We start from the raw sequence: 18,765 nt of genomic DNA, 5'->3' as shown, positions 1-18,765 counted from the left end.
CCCTTCATTCAGGTCCCTATTCAAAACGTGCCTCTTCAGAGAACCTTTGCTGGCTACCTTTGTTTGGGGGGTTGAGGTACTGGGCATTGAACCTAGGGGTGCTTTATGCTTTACCACTGATCCATATCCCCAGCCCTTTTGATTTATTTTTTTTAAAAAGTCTGAAATAGGGTCTCACTACATTGCTGAGGCTGGACTTGAACTTGTGATCCTGCCTCAGCCTCATGAGTCGCTGGGATCAGAGGCTTGCTCCATGGTGCTTGGCCTTTATTTTCTTTTTAAAGTACTTTTCACCCCGACTGGTGTACAGAACCCTTATCTATTTACCTTTGGGGTGGGTGTCTGGTCAGCAGATTGTAAACCCCAGGAAGGCAGGGCTTGTCACCTTCTGAATGAGGGAGGGACTGCATGAAGGGCCTCTACCATTGGGCTCTGATCAAGGGAGACTCTGAGGGGTGGCAGAGTGAGGGGATAAGCAGGTTAGCTCTGCCCTAAGCCCGTCCTCACCCTGCTCTGTCCCTTAGGATTCGACTGGAGCCTGCATTTCAAGTGGGAGCAGATCCCTCTGGAGCAGAAGATGACCCGGACAGACCCCACCAGACCCATAAGGTCAGGGCTGCCATGAACTCTGAGGAGTCCCCTTTCTCCCTGGGCCAGGGGTCTGGGAACTGGGAGGTACTTGGGAGAACCGACCGGTCACCAGGGCTCCTGAGGGTGCACAGTCTCAGTGCCAGCTCTCTTCTGGGTGCTTGAGCCCTGCAGAGACTGAGAGGAGGGGCCAGAGAGCCAGTCAGACATCCTGCCACAGTGACTCTGCAGGCAGGGACTTGGATCAAGTGGCCTTGGGTCCTGGGGCTCTTTAAAGGGCTCCTGGCTTCTGCAGCTCACACATTGCCTCTTCTCTCTCTTTTCCCCCAGGACACCTGTCATAGCTGGAGGAATCTTTGTGATTGACAAGTCTTGGTTTAACCACTTGGGAAAATATGATGCCCAAATGGACATCTGGGGGGGAGAGAATTTCGGTAAGTTGAAAAATAATAACAATAAACACAACAGCAATATTAATAACCCTGACAAGCACATCCTAAGGACTTGACCCATATTAAGTAATTTAATTCTCACAAGGATCTGGGGAAAGTACCATGATCTCCATTTTACGAATCAAAAAACGGAGGCAGAGAGAGGTAAAGCAATTTATCCACAGCTATTCAAGAGATTTAGGTATTCAGGGAGAGCCTGCGGCCACAGGGTTAGGTGTGTGTGGAGGGACATAGTGACTGAACACAGACCACAGCTGCTTCCCTACCAGAAGGGCTTGGGGGGTGTACAGCCCATGGGTGGTTACATGTGATGATGGCCCTCCCACCTGCTCTTTGACCCTAGGCCAGGGAAAGTGCCCCCAAGCCTCCTGCCCTGCAGAGATTGCAATGATAATAAACTGAGGAGGAATTGAAATGCAGGCCACAGTGCTGGAGGCATAATGCTATGTATTCTTGGGTAGGAACCCTTAAGACCCAGAAGGATCAGGAAGCTGCCTAGTCCTCCCAGAAGCAGCAGGGAAGGAGACAGTAGGGAGCAGGATCTGCTGCCCCCTCAACGCTGGCTTCTCAGCTGGGTGTTGGGGCTGCAGAGCACCCCAGAGTGGTCACCTGTCACCTGTCGGAGCCCAGACTCCAGCTCCAGCCTGTGTGGGCTGCGTGTCCTGGGTTAGTTAGTTAGTCAACTTTTTGAACCTCAGTTTCTTTGTTTGCAAAATGGGAAGGAAAGGGCCCTCTCCCCCAGAGTGCAATTAAATGGAAGTCAGATTGAGTAAATCCAGGCAGGGTCCAGATGGCGCCCTACACGGTTTTTTAGGAAAGGACCTATTTACAGTGCGGCCACGTTACATGGACTGGGTCAGTGTAGTTCTGGGTGGTGCCACAACTGCAGAGAGCTGTAACCATGGATAGGTAGGAAAGATGGAGAGGGGTGGTGCCCGGGGGAGGGCGTGGGATAATCCCTCCTCACCCCTCTGCCATCCTAAAGGAAGCCCATCGGGGCAGCCCACACAGGGTGGAGAAGGGCAGAGCCACCTGGCAGGTCTCCAGAAGCAAGGCCATTCCTACCCTCACGGTCCTTTCCTACTGTCTCCTTTTTCATCCTGACCGGGTTTCTGGACCAACGAGAAGGACGGGAGGTGTCCCACCCATCTGACAGGTGGGGAAACAGGTGGCACTGTGTCTCAATCAGGAAATGGCATGTCTGACAGGTGTATGCAGCTCTCCTAGCAGAGCCACTGTGTCAGGGAAATGCTATCAAAGTCAAAGTGTCTCCGAGAGGTTAGGAGCAGGGCTCTTCTCCCTGCCCGAGAAACCCAGGAACGGTGGGCTGTAAGCAGTCCTGCTCAAACCACCCTGGTGGAGATGGTTGTCGGTTTTCTCCACTTTGTAACTTACTACTGGAAAACGCTGCCAGGCAGACATTTGGAAGAGTAAATTCTGACAGCTGGGGTGTAGTGACTCTTCCATCCTGACCCCCTTTCATGTGTTCTGAGCCCCAGTGACCTCCTCTGTGTCCTGGGACTCGGCCTGAAGGCAGTGTGGGCAAAGCCAGTTTTGCAAAAAGACTCAGAAAACTGGAAAAGAAACAGCCTCTCTTGCATCCGGAGGCCGGCCTGCCTGTCTGTCTCCCTCCCATTCTTTCTTCCTTCCGTCCTTTCTTTCTTTCACGGGGGACTGACAGAGACAAGTGAATGATCAAATAGCCAACTCTGCCTGAGGCGAGGGCTCCTGAGTTTGGGGAATTTGAAAGGAACACTGCTGAGTGGTTCTGCCGAGGGTTTGTTTCTTACAAGAAATTCAGAGAAACGTCTGTGCATTCAAAGAAATGTCTAGGTGAGCTGCAGTGCCCAGCCAGTCGGCTGTGGGACTTGTTTTGAGGCGTGAGACTCGTGTCTCTGGTGGGTTGGAGCCTTTCATTTCATTCCTCTGTTGAAGGAAGGAAGATGCCCAAACTAAGACGTGTTCCTGTGTCCCCTGGGACATTCAAACTCAGGAGTCCAGAGGCCACCTTGAGTGGGGATGGCAAATGTGAAATCTTTGGGATTCTTCTTAGGGATAATTTTATTTTTATTTGATTACTTATTATAATTATTATCATTATTGGTGGTACTAAGGATTGACCCCAGGAACTTGTGCATGCTAGGCAAGCCTTCTACATTGAGTCATATCTCTAGACTCAGGAATCGTTTATTTTATTAATTTTTTGGGGGGGGTACCAGGGATTGAACTCAGGGGCACTTGGCCCCAGCCCTGTTTTGTATTTTATTTAGAGACAGGGTCTCTCTGAGTTGTTTAGGGCCTCGCTTTTGCTGAGGCTGGCTTTGAACTTCTGACCCTCCTGCCTCAGCCTCCTGAGCCGCTGGGATTGCAGGCATGCACCACCTGCCCAGCCCAGGAATCCTTTTAACAATAGCTGGATTGTGTTCCTCCTCTTCTCAAACCCTGCAAGGGCTCCATGTCACTTAAAGCACTGTGGAGACCAGGCCCTGCACCATCAGCCTTTCCCCTAAACCACACCCCATGAGCTCCATCCACCTCATCTCCCACTTCTCCAGGTCTCCTACTCTGCACGGCTGCCCTGCAACTCACAGCTCTTACCTCTGGGTATACCCCTTGCTTGTCCCTCTGCCTAGAAAGTTCTTTCCCTAACAGTTGAGGGAAAACAAGCCCATCTGTCTTTTAATGTCAAACCTAGTGTTTATTTGGCTCCTGGGGTGCCCAGGACCCCTGATATTTCCAATAAAGTCACATGAATCACTTGCTCTCCTGTTTTGGGTCTTGTCACAGATGTCCCCCTTTCAGTGAGAAGTTCCCTGATCCACCTAATTAAAAATATAGCCCCCCAACCCACTACCCTTCCTTAGCCCCTGCTCCGCTTAACTCTTCCCCGTGGCCACCATCTGATATGCTACATGTTCTATGCACTTTCTTGTTCACTTATTTTACTGAATTTCTGTCTCCCCCTACTAGAGATAAAGGAATCTAGAATATGACATATGATAGGTTTTTAATAAAAAGTTGCCTAATGAACTAAAGAATCTGATCCTAAAAGTGTGAATTTTGTGTTGCAATTCTGTAAGTGAGTAGTTGGATGACTTTGGAGAGGTCATTTAACATCGTTGACCTTCACGGTCCTTATTTTAAAAACATATAGTTAAGTCAATTGTGGTGGCCCACACCTGTAATCCCAGCTACTAGGGAGGCCTTGGCAACTAAGTGAGACTCTATCTCAAAACAAAACAAAATAACGCATAGCTGGGTGCAGCGATCAATACCTGTAGTCCCAGATACTCAGGCTGTTGAAATGGGAGGATGGCTTGAGCTCAGGAGTTCAAGACCCGCCTGGGCAACATAGAAAGACCCCAACTCAAAAACAAACGGATAAGGCTGGGGTGGTGGCTCAGTGGTGGAGTGCGTGCCTAGCATGTGTGAGGCACTGGGTTCAGTTCTCAGCCCTGCATATAAACAAATAAATAAAAAAGGTCCGTCGACAACTAAAAATAATTATTAAAAAAACAAACAAATAAAAAATCACCCCAAAATGGTATGAATGATAATAATCTGACTTTACATGACTGCAGTAAGAATTAGATTTTGAATGTCGAGAGCATGGTACATGGTAAATGCTCCCAGTAAACGGAAGGTGGTTACTTCTCTCGTCATTGCCACTGTTGATAATAGTAGCAGTAATTAACAATAGTTTGGGTGGCATGGGCTGAGCAGGATGAAGTAACTTAACTATATAACAAAGTTGGTCTGGCAGAAATGGAACCAGAGTATAGGTCCTCTGTCCCCCAGTTCTGTCCCTAGTTCTATAACCTCAGTTTCTAGGGAAGCCCATTAACATGACCCACCTTGTATGGATCCAGGTAAGCCAAATGGCCATCCTGGCCCCAGGCCACATCTGAGCGCTGCCTGATGCGCACAGTCTGGACAGAAGGGGGCGTTAGTGCTGCTTCCTCCATTTCCACTCTGCTCATCACGGGGAGGGCCCCCATCCAGGTGTGCCAGGTGACAGCCTCCACCCAGGGACCACAAGAGTCCTTAGGGCCAACTGGGGAGTGGGAAGAGGGATCAAGGCTAGAACTCCTGAGAGGACCAGCCTTTTTATTTTTTATTTAATTATGGACTTTCTGGGGCAGGAAAAAGGTGTTTTAGTGCCACATGCTGTCTCACTCTAGGGTTAACATGAAGGGAAGGAGGAATTAATGAGATTGAGAGGGGCGGGGCTTGTGGCTCAGTGGTAGAGCACTTGCCTAGCACGTGTGAGGCACTGGGTTCGATCCTCAGCACCACATATAAATAAATATAGTAAATAAATAAATAAATGTATAAAAATAAAGGCATTGTGTCCATCTATGACTAAAATAAATAAATAAATAAAATGAAAAAGAAAGAACAGATTGAGAGGCTCAGTGAGCTGCCCAGGAGGGTCCTTGCTATAAAAGGGGATTGGCAAGTGGAGAACAAAGAGGCCAGACCGTGACATCCCTTATGGAAAGCACAGTGGCAACTTCTTGTATCTCCTGATGTTGCAAAGTTTTCTGCAAAGCTCTTTGGGCTTCACCACCACCCTCAGAAGGAAGTGAGTCTCACGAGGGCCTGGATACAGGACCATCTGGAGCTGGAGGCAGGACTGGCACCAACCAGAGAAATGCCAAGGAGCAGCCTTCGGTTTGGCTGGCGGTTGGCTTTCTGGGCTCACAGGTGCCCAGAGCTGGCCAATAAGCAGATGAGTTCTTCCTCAGCTTGTGCATGGCCAGGGCCTCTGGATCCAGGCAAGAAATGTTTGGTGCAGTTTCCCCTCCACTCATGGTCTTGGTGTCCCTTTAAAACCGTTCCCACTGCTCCCCAGGGCTCAGCCATAGGGCATTTGTGTACATGCATGGGTAAGCATGTGCAAGGAAAGGGACACCCTTTAATCAGGCCCATGAGCTCAACCCCAGCAGGTACCTCCAGGGATACAACAAAGAGAAGGAGGGCTGGGGTGCGGCTCTGTGGGAGAGCGCTTGCCTAGTGTGCACCAGGCCCTGGGTTCCATCCTCACGCCCCAAAAGCCAGCAAGACAATGAGACAGCCAGCCCCTCTCACCCTCACCCAGTGGGTCTCGTCTTGCCTCCTCATGGCTGCCGTCTCCTACAGAGCTCTCCTTCAGGGTGTGGATGTGCGGTGGGAGTTTGGAGATCGTCCCCTGCAGCCGAGTGGGCCACGTCTTCAGGAAGCGGCACCCCTACAACTTCCCTGAGGGCAATGCCCTCACCTACATCAGGTAGGTGAAGCGGAAAGAGCCCTGGAGTACCAGCAGGACACCACAGCTCCAGACCCACCCCATGGTTACTCACCAGGTGGCTTTGGTCTGCCTCCCTCCCTCTCTGCCCTCAGTTTTCCTATTTGCCCTTCCCAGGTCTGACATTCTGGGATTCCATGATGAAGTTGGGAGTGTTACCACCAGTTTTCTCTGGTTTTGACTCCTTTTGTCCATGACAGTCTTGGAAAACTGGCCAAATGACCAAATAACTGCTGCCCTCCATTCACTGAACCCTAGGTTCACTTGGTTCTGGATCCCAGTATCCCAGATCATAACTCAGTCAAGCATCTGTCCTTCCCTGTCCCCAGCCACGGGGTGCACTTGGTCTTAGGAGAGGGGGCAAAGTCCTAGAAGCCCACCCCAAGACCCAGTGTCCTGATAGGGGTGGCCAGGGGATGGTGGGGAAGTCATGAGCATCCCCTCCTCCTAACGATGAGTCTCCACCTTCTTCAGCCATGCTTATTTATGCAGGGCTTAGAGGAGCAACTACCCAAGTCTAGCAAAATGAGTGATCTAGAGTTTTGTTTGCTTCTCCTACCCCATTTTTATTTTTATTTTTTATAATCATAAAAGTCATGCATGTTTACTGTAAAAACTCAAGCAGTACCAATATGCATACTATGTACATTGATATTATATATTTATTTTTTATGTTATTACAGAGAAAAAAGCAAATATCCTCTTTACCCATTCTTTCTCCATGCATCCTGATTGTCTATTCGGAAATAACTACCATTACTAGTATATAGTCTCTCATTCCAGACCCTTAACAAGAACTAACTACTGTTAATAGATTGCTGGTCTGTCATTTCACACCTTTAAGTACATTTTCACATATACGATTTATGTATATAGACAGACATACCCACCATAGTTAAATTTGTGTCTGTGTGGATAGGGTATGCCATGTGATCCTTCAGTGGCTTCTCTGCCACCCAATACTGTGTCATAACGTCCTTCCATGTCAGCACATACTAACCCCAGTCTTCCTTGTCAAAGCTGATGGATATGGACAGATTGTCCTCCAACGAGACTGTACTCACAGAGCTCAACTTTTTTCTTTAATATGTGGGGGTTTTTTTGTTGGTTTTTTTTTTTTTTTTTTTTGGTACTGGGGATTGAACTCAGGGCCACTGGACCACTGAGCCATATCCCCAGCCCTATTTTGTATTTATTGAGAGTCAGGGTCTCACTGAGTTGCTAAGTACCTCACTTTTACTGAGGCTGGCTTTGAACTCATGATCTTCCTGCCTCAGTCTCCCAGGCTGCTGGAATTATAGGCGTGTGCTATTGTGCCCAGCAAATATGTTTTTAATTAACAACAACAAAAAAAAATCATATAGAGCTCATCTTAATCCTAACCCTCCCCTGTTGTCTCTCTGGTGAACTTGCTCTTTCCTCTTTTAGGAACACCAAGCGCACAGCAGAGGTGTGGATGGATGAATACAAGCAGTACTACTACGAGGCCCGGCCCTCGGCCATCGGGAAAGCCTTCGGCAGGTGGGCCCCTCCAACAAGCCTCCCTGCCACTTGTCCCCCTCCACCCATGTCAACATGGCCCCTGCAACAGGAAGTGGTGTGCAGCCAGGGAGCCACTCATGATCTCCCTGGCAACCGGGCCCTGATTGGGCTCCTCTGGGCCCAGGGAGGGTACACGATGCAGGGATAAGACCCTGGTCCTTGAAGAGCATGCGCCTCATGGGGTGGGCTGGGGACAGTGAGAAAAGGCTTGCTGTGAAGGCAGTGCCATCCATGGGCTGAGCTGCATGCAGGAAGAGGGGCCTCTTAGGGAGGGGCTGTCTGTGGAAGGCGTTTCAGGTTTGCCTCCTCCCCCGGTCAGATTGTGATCTGTCAGTCTGTTTTCCTGTTGTGGACTGTTATGACTACAGTCGAGTGAAGCATTTTCAAAATGCAGATGGGTTGTGAAATCAATTTAGGGAGTCGTGACCAGCATTAAAAAAGAGAGAAAGAGAAAAGCACCACAGATTAGATTAGTAGAGACCAGAATAGAAAATCAGAGTTGATTGCAATTAAGGGTAAGTATTGTTTTATAAAACTCATTTCTGTTGTGTGTGTGCACACACCTGCATGTGTGCCTGTGGGTGTACTCGGGGTACACTACATCACGATGTAAGATGTATATTTATCTCCTCCTTAAGGTTGTGGTCAGAGAAGTTTGAAAACATTGTTAATGATCAATCATGGATGAATCATCTTCCCTCTATTTATTTATATCTATCATTTAAAAAGAGTTATGTCACTATGTATTTTTTAATGGGAAACTATCATCTACTGAGGACGATCCTGGGCTTCATGTCCCTTTAAATTCATTTTCTTATCACAAAAACCTCCCAAGTAGTCATCATGTCCCCAGTTTACTGTAGAAGAAACTGAGGCTGGGCTAGGTGGCACTGAGGGTCCTCAGCTGGTGGCCATTGTGGTCGGTGTGACTGAGGCAGGTGAGGAAGCTGAACTGAGGTGTTTCAGGGACCCCCAGATGGTTCTGACTCCTGAAAGATGTAGAAAGTCTGCTCTTCTTGACATTGAGATAGTTTCTCCTCAACTGAAAAGCAGGAGAGGACAGCTTCTAGTTCACAAAGTCTCTGCAAAAATAAGGACCAGTTTGTGGTGTGCTAACTGAGGGTCTCAGGAGTGAGAACCCTGGGGCAAAGTGTGGTCACCTGTGAGCTGGGCTTGTCCAGAAAGGTGAGCTCCAAGCAGGATTTGAGATAGGAAAGAGGGAGACCCAGGAGGCCTTCCAGGTCAGGGGATGACAGGAGGCAAGTGGCCACGGCTGGACTGGGCAGGTTTCCATGGCTCTCGCCCTTGATGCCTTAATAGGCAGGAAGAGGGGACCAACCTCTGGGAACCTGGAAGGGGTCTCTGCCATCCTTCCCAGGCTTCCTCCCCACACAGTGACCTTGCCCGGTTCCTTGTCTTCCCCTCAGTGTGGCCACTCGGATTGAGCAGAGGAAGAAAATGGACTGCAAGTCCTTCCGCTGGTACTTGGAGAACGTCTACCCTGAGCTCACGTGAGTGCAACCCTCACCTTGCACATGGGCCTGTGCTGCCCAGGGGGATCTCCCTACCTGGTCTGGCTCCTTCTGGCTGCCAGGGTTTATCTTTGGGACAAGACCCTGGCGAAACTGATAGGGCATTGCCAAGAGTTATCTATTAGGTGTGATAGACAGGAACCGAATTTTTAACAGACTGTATCTTCGATCTAAAAATGGATATTGTCCCCAGCACTGCATTATGCAGTCAAGGCTGCAGAAACCCTGGCACCTTTGACCCTATCCTCCTCCTTGTGGGAATTTATCCTGAAGAAACAACAGCCACAGCAGAAGGCTGTTGACAGTCACTCTGCAGGCTTCTCTGCTGCTGTGGCACAAGGAGAAACAATTCTCAGTCGGAGCTGGGCTCAGTGAATCCCGTTGATTTAAACAAATATTATGCATCCAAGAATCTGATCACCAAGACTGTGGGGGAAAAAAAGTAGACAAATGTTTCTTCCAGTGTATGAGGTAGCAAAATGTGAATGGTGATGTCCTGGGGTTGTGCTCACCTGGGAACCTGTGTGCACTCTCAACAGGATTGCAGCTGTGACCGCTGGGGACCCCCTTTTTCCTATTTCCAAATCCTTCTCAGTGTCTTGGTCCATCTGAGTGACTCATTTTCTCACCTTTTTCAGCTCTTGACTCAAATGTCCCCTTCTCCGGGACATTTTCTCTGAATGCGGTAAACTGGCAGCAGCCTGCCCTCTCACATTCTCTGCTGGATTTCCCTCCATAGCCCGTATTGGCATCTAGGGTATATCTGGTCAGTTAATTCTGTTGTCAGCTTGCTGTACACTCCAGGAGGGAAGAGGTTTGGATCTGTTTGGGCCACTGCTCTGCCTCCAGCACCTAGAATAGTGCTTGTCACAACATAGGCGCTTGATAACCATTTTTTACTAAATAAATCGCAGGATCAGTGTGCCTCCATAATGTCTAAGTTACAGCCTCCCTCCACAGCTTGTCCCTCTACTGCCAGCTCTCTCCCAAGGATGCTGCCATGGCTCTCTGGAACACTCCACCTCTCAGAGCCTGCGTGTCCTCGAAAGAGGCAAATCTTTGTCCTTGGAGGGTACAGTTGATGCCTAGAAAATAGGCACAGTTAGGCCATAGCCATACCCAGGGAATAAGCTAGATGATTAACCCAGATAACACAATCCCAGGTCCCAAATACAGCATGCCTCAAAAGTAATAAGACTACAGTGACTCTTCAGACAATTTCCAAGAAATTCCAGCAGTTTGAGCCACAGCAGCACCTTTGAAGGAAAGTTGGTGGCTTGGATAATCCCAGCTCCCTGGATAATTGCTGTGTAGGGAAGAACATTAATTTATAAAAATGTAAAAGTGAACAACTTCCTGAAGTGACTCCTTTTAAGGGGACTCTGCTCATTCACATGGAATGTGTCTCTTCTGTGACACATTTCTTTACATCCTGTCAGGGTTTGTACAACATGTGGAGGGAGCCCACAGACCCCAGCCCCAGGGGCAGGACTGGGAAGCCTGTGGGAGGGACTGGGAGAACTGGGAGCATCCTCCCTCTCCACACCTCAGCCCCGCCCACAGTGGCATCCCCAAGGCTCCCAAGGAAGCCGATCCTGGGTGGATCCCAAGTCGAGAGCAGAGAGTACACCAGCTGTGTTGACTGAGGAGCATGAGGGCCTCCGCTGCTTTTGTCATTCATTGCTATCTGGGTTGCTCACCCCCAGTTCCAAGGGAGAGGCCAGGAGTGGATCAGTTGTCTGTTTGAAAGGAGATGTATCAGCCCCAGCAATGCCAGCTTCCCTCCAAAACCAGGAGGCTAATAGCTGGCCATGTTGCTCAGATAGTCACAGGAAGACTGAGGAGGCTGGAGGAGAAGGGTTTCATTCTCCTAAGCCTGCAGCACTTCCTCCATAGCTCCATCCCCATCCAGTCCCTACCTCTGCAGTTGGCCTCCAAAGCCACAGCCACTAATTTATTGCCTTTTTTCAGGACTGTCAAGAATGATTGTGTGAGCCTCGCATTTGTTTGTTTGATTTTGATTTTTATTTTTTGGGGTGCTTAACTTCTGAGCCACATCCCCAGCACCTTTTATATATTTAATATATATTTTTTAAATATATATTTTTCAGTTGTTGATGGACCTTGATTTATTTATTTATTTATTTATATGCGGTGCTGAAAATCAAACCCAGTGCTTCACACATGTTAGGCAAGCACTCTACCACTGAGCCACAGCCTTTTTAATATTTTATTAGAGACAGGGTCTCACTGAGTTGCTCAGGGCCTCACTAAGTTTCTGAGGCAGTCCTTGAACTCGAGATCCTCCTGCCTCAGCCTCCCAAGTCTCTGTGAGTACAGATGTGTGCCATTTTACCCGGCTGAGCTATGCATTTGTGAGAGTGCTGGTCACAGAGTAGACATTGAGTGCTCATTATAATTCCAAGCAGATGGCAGAAAATATTCTTCTAATCAAATCAGTGTATTATGACAATTTTCTTTTTTTAAAATATTTTTTAGTTGTAGTTGGACATAATACTTTTATTCATTTATTTTTTATGTGGTGCTGAGGATCGAACCCAGGACCCACACGTGCTGGACGAGCGCTCTACCCCTGAGCCACAACCCCAGCCCTTATGACAATTTTCTATTGGATAGAAGTGTAGCATCTTGAGAAACAGATGTCTTACTTCTATAAAGAGATATCTTCTTCTATTGGACATTGTCATTAAGTGTGTGTGTGTATATATATATGCAAGTCTATATGGAAAACATAGTGGGGACAGATGTCTCACTTCTAAGGCATCTTAAGGTCTAATGGCAGTCCTGCTTAGAGCAGATCCGTAGGAAGGGAATCGGGGGTAGACTTAAGAGGGCCACCAACAAACCCGGCAGCTCAGTCCTCTGGAAGGCAGCTGGGGAAGTGGTGATCACTGCTATCCCCTCTGCCCTAGGACCACTGCCACAGAGTGACATCAGGAGCTGCACCTGCTCTTGAGCTTGCTGTCCAGCTCAGGGTTTCTTTGCTAGTGTCAATGGGAAGCCACACTTACTGCCCCACCCCGCTGCCCCCTACATGAGCTGTCACACCTCCCTCAGCAGCAGCACGTGGGGAGAAGCAGAGCACAGGAGGGTCAGGAGCAAGCCCTGGAGCCTTCACAGCCTTTCCAGACCCTCATCCTCCACACAGTTCCCACAGAGGCTTCAGCAGGCCTCTGGTCTCTGGAGAGAGGGAAATCTAACACATTGTCACTGGACAAGGCAGAGAGGGTGGATCTCTTGTCCCCCAAGCCCTTGTACCTAGCAAGGGTTGCCAACTCAGATGCTTATGATGGTCAGACAGGTGATGTAACTAAGTCAGGTGGGTGGGATGAGGAATGGGGAATGGTGAGGACTGTGGCAAACTGAGATGCAAAGGCCCGGTCCAGCAGGGACAGCTACTACACAGACGGTGGATTAGTGTCATGTTGGAATATGAGCATGTTGAGGCTTGATCTTTCTGTTTTTTCCAAGAGAGCCCAAATTCAGATTTTTCTGTTACGTTAAATTAAAAAATTATTGCCAACTAATGAAAACCAAATAACAACCACCCTGAACAGGTCAGACAAACATTCCTAAGAGCCAGATTCTGCTCGGAGGCCAGCAGTTTGCCACCGCTGCTCTAGAGCTGCCCAACCTCTCAAGGAGGGTCTGGAGGCAGGCTTGCTGCTGCAGGGGGAGGGAGAGGACGTGACAAGGACCCCCTGGGAGCCAGGTCCTGTGGTTCCGTAGGCTTCTGGCCAGCCTGAGAAAGCCCTGGTTTGGTCAAGATCCTGGAAGGTGTCCACATCAAAGAATGCTGGAAATGTTAAGATACCCCACCCCAGGCCCATGTTTTCTATGACAAAGATACCAGGAGACAGATAAGAGTAGACAAAGGTCAGATTCTAACCTCCAGGTTCCTTATCACCCCCTGGAGGATCCAAATTCCAAGAAACTTCTAAACCTAGATGTATAAGACCACACCAGCTGGGGCCAGCAGCCTTCTAGGTTCATTACCCAAAGAGTGTCAGTGTGTGTGTTTAAGCATTTCCTGGGCATATAAAATGTTTTAATAGGGGCTGGGGTTGTGGCTCAGTGGTAGTGCGCTTGCCTAGCACTTGTGAGGCCCTGGGTTCGATCCTTAGTACCACATAAAAATAAATAAATTAATTAAAGGTATTGTGTCTATCTGCAACTAAAAAAATGTTTAAAAAGTTTTAATAATGTAATATTTTGCAGTATGCTTGTTTAACTTGACAGTATGCTATGAATATTTTTTGCAGATTACCAGGTAGTCTTTCACAAAGTCATTTATAATGGCTGCAGGATTTTCTAACCTGTGGATAAATCAGAATTTATTTAGCCCAGCTCCTATTGTTGGACAACTAGGAATTTCCAGTGTTCTCAGTATCAACCATTCTGAGATGAATATCTTTTAACACATCTTTAATCATTTCCCTAAGATAAATTCCTTGAAGTGACATTGTTAGGTCAGAGGTGTGCACATTTTTGAGGGCTTTGAATCATAATACCACACTACCCTCCCAACATGTGCTCACTGGTGGGGTATGAGAAGAGTCAATCTCACATCCTCTTGCCAACGTTGGGCATTGTCGTTAAATATATACATGCCTGTATGTGCATATATAAGTCTATATGGAGAACATAATGGTGACCATCTATTATGTATCTCTTTAATCCTCAGTGAGATTGAACACACTGTCATATCTGTATGTTTTAAGTTTGCCTCTTCAAAATCACCCTTTCCTTATCATTTTGAGATGGTTGTTAGTCCCACATTTAGGCCCCAGCCTCTCCCTGTTTCCAGGTCCCGTGTTCCAGTCTGAGCTCTCTCCTGCCAGGGTCCTCTTCTCAGACCTGTCCTTCAGGGAATCCTGGGAAACACTGGGACCGAGGCTGTCCCTGTCCCTCCCCCCCCACTGCTGGCCACGACTGAAGGTCATAGTGGCCTTGTGCCTGGGTACTGCCCTCTGCCAGAGGGCATGGGTAGGCTGGGGAGCGCAGAGGACCAGGCTGACGGCTGTCTTTTTCCTCAGTGTCCCGGTGAAGGAAGTACTTCCTGGCATTATTAAGCAGGGGGTTAATTGCTTAGAATCCCAGGGCCAGAACACAGCTGGGGACTTCTTGCTTGGAATGGGGATCTGCAGAGGGTCTGCCAAGAATCCCCCACCAGCCCAGGTAAGCTGGGAAGGGCCTCGGGGTCAGATCTGGGCGTGGGACAGGAGCCAGGGGCATTGACCATCAATAGGGTCAACTTCCTGGACCCATTCTCATCCTGTCTAGCTACACCCTCCACACACCCTCCTTCCCAGGGTCTTCATGCTCCTGACGCGTCTTCTTAGCCCTCTGGGTACCACACACTTGCAGGGGGAGAGAGGCCCCTTCTCTCCTGGGTCACAGCTATGTGATGAGCAGCAGGCCCCAGAACTGAACACACGAGTGAACATGAGTGTCACATCCACATCAACACTAGAGCAGGTCATGAGACCCCAGCGTGGACCAGCTCCCTGGCTGCCTGGCTCCATGTCCTATTATCCCCCATCCCCTGGGTCCCTTGGTATTTCCTTGGTTTCTCTCTGGCCAGCTCCAGCTGAACTTCCTCACCTCAGTATTTGATTATGAAAAATTTCAAACATACAGAAAAATACAGCCCCCCCCCAAGAATTGTACCATAAATACCCGTACACCCACTTCCAGCTTCTACAATCATTTGTAAAAATATTCTACAAAAATACACATTGCATTTGCTTTATCACCTGTCTGCCCATCTGGCCATCTAGAACTGTCCTTCCCTGGTCTTACAGGCATGGCTGTTCAGTGACCATCTCATCCAGCAGCAGGGGAAGTGCCTGGCTGCCACCTCCACCTTAATGTCCTCTCCCGGGTCCCCAGTCATACTGCAGGTGTGCAATTCAAGAGAAAGCAAGCAGGTAAGTCTCCACTCCTGGGCACAGATGGCCAGCAGCCCCAGGGGGACGTGCAGTGTGTGTGGCAGACCTTGGCAGAAGTCTAGTCTCAGAGACACCTCCAGAGGAACCAAGTCAACCGCTGGGTCCAGCCTATTATTTTGCCTATGAGGAAAAGCTTCTTTTTTTAATATTTATTTTTTAGTTATAGTGGACACAATATCTTTATTTTATTTTTATGTGGTGCTGAGGATTGAACCCAGTGCCTCATGCATGCGAGGCAAGGCTCTTCTTCTGAGCCACAATCCCAGCCCCCCCAAAAGCTTCTTTTTAAAAAAAAATATTTTTTTTTAATTAATTATACATGACAGTAGAATGCATTATGATACATCATATATAAATGGAGTGTAACTTGTCATTTTTCTGGTTGTACATGATATAGAATCACATCGATCATGCACATAGGGTTATAATGTCTGATTCATTCTACTATTCTTCCTATTCCCATACCCCTCCCCTCCCTTCACTCCCCTCTACCTAAAGTAACTCTATTCTTCCCTAGCTCCTGGCTCCCTCACCCTTATTGTGAGTTAGCATTCACATATCAGAGAAAACTTTGGACCTTTGGTTCTTTGGGATTGGCTTATTTCACTTAGCATGACATTCTCTGGCTCCATTCATTTACCAGGAAATGCCATAATTTCATTCTTATTTATGGCTGAGTAATATTCCATTGTGTATATATACCACGTTTTTCTTGTCCATTCACCTATTGAAGGGCATCTAGGTTGGTTCCAATCATGAGTTGAGCTGCTATAAACCTTGAGGTAGCTATAATATGCTGATTTTAAGTCCTTTTGAGTATAAACCAAGGAGTGGGATAGCTGGGTATAAAGGTGGTTCCTTGAGGAAATGCTTCTTTAGGTATTTGGTTAATGTCAGTCCTGCAGGTCTGAAGGCAGGAAGTCTGTCTCGTTCATACTGTATCCCTGGTCCCTGACAACCGCACAGCGCAGATGTCAGCTCACTGCCAGCCTGTGTTAGGAGTTTTACATACATCACCACGTCTGATCTTCCAAGCTATCTAGTGAGGTGCTTCCAGTACTGCCTCCTTTGATAGGTAGTAAAGCAAGGCTTGCTGATTACAGGCAGTCAGATCCCACATCTGAGAAGCCTAGGATTTAAACCTTGGCCAGTGTGACTCCTAAGCCAATAGTCTTAAGCCAGCACATAGTAGGTGCCCAGTAAGTATTTCTTGATTGCTGACTGGGGAAACTGAGACCTGACCAGCCTCCCATGTCTACTCTCACCCACACTATCTCCTTGACTCCTGGGAGGAGGCTGGCCTACCTATCCAGGGAGAAACTGATGGCTTGGAGTGCTGAAGTCACTTGCTCAGGGCACACAGCAGTGACTGGGGAGAAGTGGAGGCCAGGTTTCTGGGGCCAGCCCAACTCCCTTCTATGCTGTTCTCTTCCTGCCTGGAGGTGCTGCCTGCTCCCTGGGGAGGGCACTCAAGACCTGAGGCTACTGCAGTGCTTCCCGCCACCCTCCTGGCATGCTCCCTGGGCTGGCCGCCTGAGTACAGGCGAGGGTGGAGGGCTGGCTTTCTCCTTCTGCCTGCAGACTTCTCCACCCACCCCTCTTCTTCTTACCAGGGTCAGCTGGTCAGGGACGACTGGGAGTCTGCTATTCCATTCTGGAAAAGCAGCTGGGTCCTCTCCCTCCAGACTGGGTGTGTGTGTGTGTGTGGGGGGGGGTGTCTCAGCTCTGTGACCTGCTGAACAGTTTATATATATATATATATATATATATATATATATATATATATATATTAGTTGGTGATGGACCTTTATTTTATTTATTTGTATGTGGTGCTGCGATTGGAACCCAGTGCCTCCTGCATGCTAGGCAAGCGGGTTACCACTGAGCCCCAACCCCAGCCCTCATGCTGAACTACTTTTTTCCCCTTTTGGTCCTGGGAATCGAGCCCAGGGACAGTTTATCATTGAGCTACATGGCCAGCTCTTTTTATTTATTTTTGAGACTGGGTCTTACTAAGTTGCTTAGAACCTCACTAAAATGCTGAGGCTGGCCTCCAACTTGTGATATCTCAGCCTCCCAAGTGGCTGTGATCTTAGGTGTGCACTAACCTATGGGGCCAGGCTTCTGAGTGCTTTCTAACTGGGGGATGCAGCTTATCCTTTCTATCCTGAGCTGCTCATCTTCTGCCCAGCCCAGCAGCAGAACTGGTGCACAGTCTGCCCTTCACCTGGAGCGGGGACCTCCATGAAGGGAAAGCCTGAGCCACGCCCACCCTCTCCTTGTTGAGGACAGACCTGATAAGCGTCCGGCAGCCTGCACTCAAATACTTCTCTGGGGCTGAAGCATTGTTTTCTCCTTTGTGCTGACCCAGCCAGCAGGGCTTAGAGGATTCTCCTGGGCCCATTCATTCTGCTCCTGTGCGTCCTGCCAGGTGTCCAAGCACTCTGGACTCCTATGCCCCACCCCTTCCGGGAGGACAGCATAAGCAGCTCTCCCACTGCCAAAGCCTCTGGAATCTGGCCTTTTCTCCTTTGTCCCCTTTTGGCCAATTGGATGGCTCTAAGGTACCAGCCAGGCTCCTATGCATGAGACGGGGTCAATGGTGTCAGCAGTCCCAGCTTCTGCACTCCTCACATCTCCCTGAGACTGGCTCCTCATTTACAGAATGAGGGGCTACCTTCTCTGCCTGCCCTGGAAGGAACTGCACAGAGACTATGCAGATTAAGTGCTGTGACTTGATACTGTTTCTCTGGCCAGTCCCAGAGTTGAGTGGCCAGGAGGTCCTGAAACTACCTGGTAGCAGGTGGGAAGTGAAGAGTCCTGCCAGTTGGGGAGCCCCTCCTGATGACTGGGTGATTCATTCATTTATCACAAAGCTGCACTGAGTGCTTCATTGGGGCCAGGGAATGTACAGATCATGCCGGCCACGGGGATGGAAGGGGCGTGGACTTGACTCCCAAGGTACACACAGTCTGGAGGGGGAGACAGAGGAGGAGGCAGCAGCTACAATAGGGAGGACTGGATGCTGAGGTGGCACTAAGTAGGGTCCCTGCAGCCAGAGGACAGCCCTGCCACCCCAGACGTCCTGGAGAGAGGATGGCCACACTGCCCCCAGATGGGCATTGGGGGAGGTCTGGCTGCTGTGAGTTGAATGTGAGGAACTCTGAAGAGAGGAGACTCTGGAGCAATAGCACACTGTGAACCGTGAGGGGCCACAGGCTGCTCCCACTGGCCTTTGACTTTTAGGCTTGTAGCTGGGGCCACTTAGACCTAGAGAGGCTGGCTCTCAATCTGGCCCCTCACAGCCTCAAGGGAAACCCAGGGAAACTCAGGCTCTGCAGCCCCCACCTTTCACCTTACTCACCCCACGTCCCTCTCCAGCTCTAGCTCTG

The 18,765-nt window shown here is 48.9% G+C and overlaps 1 protein-coding gene across 1 annotated transcript in view; it reads left to right on the top strand.

Annotated features, from left to right (window-relative positions):
- Window positions 1-18,765, top strand: part of Galnt16 (polypeptide N-acetylgalactosaminyltransferase 16) — an 85,737-nt gene that overhangs the window by 63,195 nt on the left and 3,777 nt on the right. The window contains exons 9-15 of the mRNA XM_026385199.2: window positions 525-609; window positions 919-1,022; window positions 6,183-6,309; window positions 7,756-7,848; window positions 9,297-9,380; window positions 14,459-14,600; window positions 15,227-15,352. Of these exons, the coding sequence (XP_026240984.2) occupies window positions 525-609; window positions 919-1,022; window positions 6,183-6,309; window positions 7,756-7,848; window positions 9,297-9,380; window positions 14,459-14,600; window positions 15,227-15,352 (761 nt within the window). The remainder of the gene's footprint in view (window positions 1-524; window positions 610-918; window positions 1,023-6,182; window positions 6,310-7,755; window positions 7,849-9,296; window positions 9,381-14,458; window positions 14,601-15,226; window positions 15,353-18,765) is intronic.

This window comes from Urocitellus parryii, chromosome 6 (genome assembly GCF_045843805.1).
Source record: "Urocitellus parryii isolate mUroPar1 chromosome 6, mUroPar1.hap1, whole genome shotgun sequence".
Taxonomy (NCBI): Eukaryota; Metazoa; Chordata; class Mammalia; order Rodentia; family Sciuridae; genus Urocitellus; species Urocitellus parryii.
The sequence above is the reverse complement of the archived record's forward strand: the minus strand, read 5'-3'. Positions and strand labels throughout refer to the sequence as shown.